Raw genomic sequence first — 700 nt, 5'->3', positions numbered from 1 at the left:
CCATAGTATTGGCATCTGACAGCTTTATTATAGCATGGCACCGCTACAGTAGTCTTCTGTATGCTGAGCTCACAGACTCTTATTTTCTTTTGTTCACTCTGCATGGACAGGTTAACGGGCAGTTTCGTCCCTGACCTCATCGTCAGTATGACCCATCAAATGTGGCTGCATTTGCAGTCTGATGAAAGTGTGGGCTCTATTGGTTTTAAGATCAACTATAAAGGTGAGTCTGTTCTCTGCCTGAGCTTCTTAGAGTACCCACATAAATCACTCTGTTGGCTCAAAAGCTTTACTGCTGTTTTTCTCCCTCCCTTCGTCTCTCTCGCCTACCTACAGAAATTGACAAGGAAAGTTGCGGGGACCCCGGCATCCCTCTGTACGGACTCCGAGAGGGCGGGGGCTTCTCCAACGGAGACGTGCTGCGCTTTGAATGCCAGTTCGGATTCGAGCTCATTGGCGAACGAATGATTTCCTGTCAGAATAACAATCAGTGGTCTGCTAACATCCCTATCTGTATATGTGAGTGCTGCTAGATGCTTCTCTGTCATTATTTATGTGCTTCGAAGCCTAAATGTTTTTTTAATGTTCTCTGGAAAAAATGAGATTTTTAACAAAACATCTGAGCATTTTTTTTTTCTCAATAGATAGACAGACGAATAGAGAGACAGACAGATAGATAGATAGATAGATAGATAGATAG

The 700-nt window shown here is 43.4% G+C and overlaps 1 protein-coding gene across 1 annotated transcript in view; it reads left to right on the top strand.

The window, feature by feature from the left end:
• Positions 1 to 700, top strand: part of LOC107575960 (CUB and sushi domain-containing protein 3-like) — a 12,174-nt gene that overhangs the window by 4,006 nt on the left and 7,468 nt on the right. The window contains exons 2-3 of the mRNA XM_016262260.1: positions 111 to 223; positions 337 to 519. Coding sequence (XP_016117746.1) covers positions 148 to 223; positions 337 to 519 — 259 coding nt within the window. The 5' untranslated portion in view covers positions 111 to 147. The remainder of the gene's footprint in view (positions 1 to 110; positions 224 to 336; positions 520 to 700) is intronic.

The sequence above is a fragment of the Sinocyclocheilus grahami genome, unplaced genomic scaffold, assembly GCF_001515645.1.
Source record: "Sinocyclocheilus grahami isolate Dianchi unplaced genomic scaffold, SAMN03320097.WGS_v1.1 scaffold3054.1, whole genome shotgun sequence".
NCBI lineage: Eukaryota > Metazoa > Chordata > Actinopteri > Cypriniformes > Cyprinidae > Sinocyclocheilus > Sinocyclocheilus grahami.
Note: the sequence above shows the minus strand (reverse complement) of the source record. Positions and strands in the feature narration are given on the sequence as shown.